Raw genomic sequence first — 3,229 nt, 5'->3', positions numbered from 1 at the left:
GGAGCATTTTTAACAGCAGCTGGGCAGAGAGCCCAGACCAGGACCCATGAGAGGCTCTCACTTCTGCTTCTCCACCTGCTTGGGCTGAGGGCTTACATTTTAGCCTTAGGTTCTCCTGTCATGAAAAGGCAAATCTGGCCCAGTTTTGGCCTGCTGCTGGGTTTCTGCTGCACGAGACACGAGCAGAGATGGCTCCTGTTCCCCAGAAAACACAGAGGCATACAATTGTTTTGGTTGGAAGAGACCTTTAAGACCACTGAGTCCAACCATTCCCCCAGCACTGCCAGGTCCCCACTGCCCCGTGTCCCTCACCCCACATCTCCACAGCTTGGAAACCCCTCCAGGGGTGGGGACTCCACCACTGCCCGGGGCAGACTCTGCCAGGGCTTGACAGCCCTTTCAGGGAAGACATTTTCCTCCTGTCCAACGTGAGCCTCCCCTGGTTCAACTTGAGGCTGTTTCCTCTTGTCTTATCACTGTTCCTTGGGAGAAGAGACTGACCTCCACCTGGCTCCAGCCTCCTGCCAGGAAGTTGTCACCATCCAGAAGGTCTCCCCTGAGCCTCCTTTGCTCCAGGCTCAGCATCTCAGCTGCTCCTCCCCCCACTTGGGCTCTAGACCCTTCCCCAGCTTCATCACCCTTCTGTGGATGCACTGCAGCCACTCAACGTCCTTCTTGGAGTGAGTGGCCCAAAACAGAACCCAGGATTCGAGGTGTGACCTCACCACTGCTAAGTCCAGAGGTACAATCTCTTCCCTAGTCCTGCTCTCCCTCTCCTCCCACACAAGTGCAGCTCTACGAGGGACCCAACCCTGAAAAGAGACTGAGTGGTGCTTGGCTGTGGGGCTTGACTCCAACAATGGTGCTGGAGCACCTGCAGCCCCACTCATGGTCCTCCAGCATCTGGGCTGCTGCAGGGTCCCAGGCTGATGCTCTCTGAAACGAGGTGTTGGGGAGAGTACATCCATCACCCAACATCTCAGGCAGCAGCAGAGCAACTCCTTCCCCATGGATCTGCTAGAGAGGAAGAGCCCTGAGAGTCTTGTGCTGCCTGCTGCAGTTGTCACCTGGTTTACACGGTGCCTGATGTCTTTGCCTCTCCTTTTTAGGGTCCCTTACAGCTTAACCTCACTGCATATTCCTGTGGCAATGCATTTTCCTTCCACCAGCAGAGCCAGCTTCAGCTGTCGTGGGTATTATTGTACCTCCCTGCTTCCTTCAGCTCCATCAGTCCCTCTATCCCAGAGCTGAATGTCATTTCTAGCTGGGGCTACTTCACTGCTAGTCCCCCTGCACCCCAGAATAGCCCTAGAAAGAGGAAAGTCCACGGGGGTGTGGAGCAGCTGCACCTTCTGCAGCACCAAAGACCCAGACCCCCAAAATCTCGTTGGCAGAGGAGAAAGCCCAGGGCAGAGGAACGTGGTTTCTGGGTTTTTTCAACTAAACGAAGACTCCATGAAAAGTCCTTACCAACATTTTTGCAGCATGTGAAATTTTTTAGGGCACTGATAACTCTTTCAGTGAAACCTGGAACCAAAAACGATGATGAAAACCTCCTTTAAATCCAAATTGAAGCAACGGCTCCTTGCCTTGCTTGTTTTCCTCCACAGCTCGCTTGGGTGGGCTCATTTTCTTTTTTTTTTGGAAGTCCCTCTTGCTAATTGTCCTGCAGCCATGGTATGCAGCAGATAGCCAAGAAAGCTGACAGGGTGAAGTTATATACAGCATCCTTGTGACCTTTTTGCAGGGAAGATACATAGCTGGCCAATAAAGCCCGGCCCAAATGACAGGGACAGCTGCCCACTGGCGTTGGGTTTGAATCAAACAGGTTTGCTCACAAGTCAGGAGCAAGGATTTCATTACAGACCGTGCACCAGGACCAACACCAGCCCCCCAAAAAGTGCAGCTTTCCCTCGGCAGCTATGGAAACGGCGCCCGTGGACTGAGATGCACTCGCCAGGCTCCTCCTCGTCTCCTTGCTTTGACTTTCCCACCTCCCAAAGCCTGTCATCCTCTGTGTGGGTGAAGAAAACTCCATCTCCCGGGAGGGCTGCGGGGTGCCATGGGCACGGGGCACTCCAAGAGCGAGCGGCGAAGGAGCGCGGGTCTCCTGAGGAAAGGTCCCAAGCTGCCCGCCTGGGAGGATGCTCTTCTCTCTGGGAAGGAGCCCAGGGCGCTGCTGAAGAGAGGGCTGCGTTATGTCAGCCTGAGCCTCATCATGAAAGGCATGACCAGCACCCCCGACTTCTTGTGGGGGCTGCCCGAGGTGCAGAAACTGAACCTCTCCCGCAACCAGCTGGTGGCGATTCCTCCTTCCCTGGGCAAACTGGACAGGCTGGTGGTGCTGAACCTAGGGGGCAACCGCCTCAAGGGGCTGCCCAAAGAGATCGGGCTGCTGAGGAACCTGAAGGTCTTGTTCCTCAACATGAACTGCCTGACAGAAGTGCCTGCGGAGCTCGGCCTCTGCAGGAAGCTGGAGGTGTTGAGCCTCTCGCACAACGGCATCTCCCAGCTGCCTTTGAGCTTCACCGACCTGACCCACCTGAAGAAGCTGAACCTCAGCAACAACCGCCTGGTGCAGATCCCCCTCTGCGTCTACGCGCTGAGGAGCTTGGACTTCCTCCACTTGGGCTCCAACAGGCTGGAGAACATCGCCGAGAGCATCCAGTACCTGGTCAACCTGCAGATCTTCATCGCGGAGAACAACATCCTACGCAACCTGCCGAGGTCTCTCTGCTCCCTCACCACCCTGGAGCTGCTGAACGTGGACTACAACGCCCTGCAGAGCCTCCCGGAGGAGCTCTACCTGCTGAGGCGCCTGCCGCGCATCGCCTGGAACCCCATGGACAAAGGTCTCCATGTTGCCCACAACCCCTTGGCCCGGCCCCTGCCCCAACTGGTCGAGGGAGGGCTGGATGTCCTCTTCAACTACCTCAGGGAGAGGAAGGAGAACCACTGAGCTTCCACCGAGCTTGGGATGGAAGCCTGTCCAGGGCTCCTTCCCGCGGAGGCATTGCCACTCGGGTTTCCAGGAGGGTGGGTGGCTTTGGGAACAGCTGGAGGAGAGCAAGGAAAGTATGAGGCTCTTAATTAAGCGTGCGAAGAGGAAAGTTTCTAAAAATAGCCACCTCTGTAACCTTCGGTGTTGGTGGGCTTGGGTTTTCTTAGGAAAAACAAACCACCAACAAACGAACTCGTGATAACGCGTTTGCTCCTCGTTTGACAGAAA

The 3,229-nt window shown here is 55.7% G+C and overlaps 1 protein-coding gene across 1 annotated transcript; it reads left to right on the top strand.

Annotated features, from left to right (window-relative positions):
- The first annotated feature begins 1,947 nt into the window (after window positions 1-1,947).
- LOC103775992 (leucine-rich repeat-containing protein 30-like) lies at window positions 1,948-2,959 on the top strand. Its single transcript, XM_008943472.1, is given in 2 exon segments — window positions 1,948-2,036; window positions 2,038-2,959. Coding segments are annotated over 2 exon segments (1,011 nt in total).
- Window positions 2,960-3,229: the final 270 nt, after the last annotated feature.

Source organism: Merops nubicus, unplaced genomic scaffold (assembly GCF_000691845.1).
Source record: "Merops nubicus isolate BGI_N331 unplaced genomic scaffold, ASM69184v1 scaffold14357, whole genome shotgun sequence".
In the NCBI taxonomy this organism is placed as follows: domain Eukaryota; kingdom Metazoa; phylum Chordata; class Aves; order Coraciiformes; family Meropidae; genus Merops; species Merops nubicus.
Note: the sequence above shows the minus strand (reverse complement) of the source record. Positions and strands in the feature narration are given on the sequence as shown.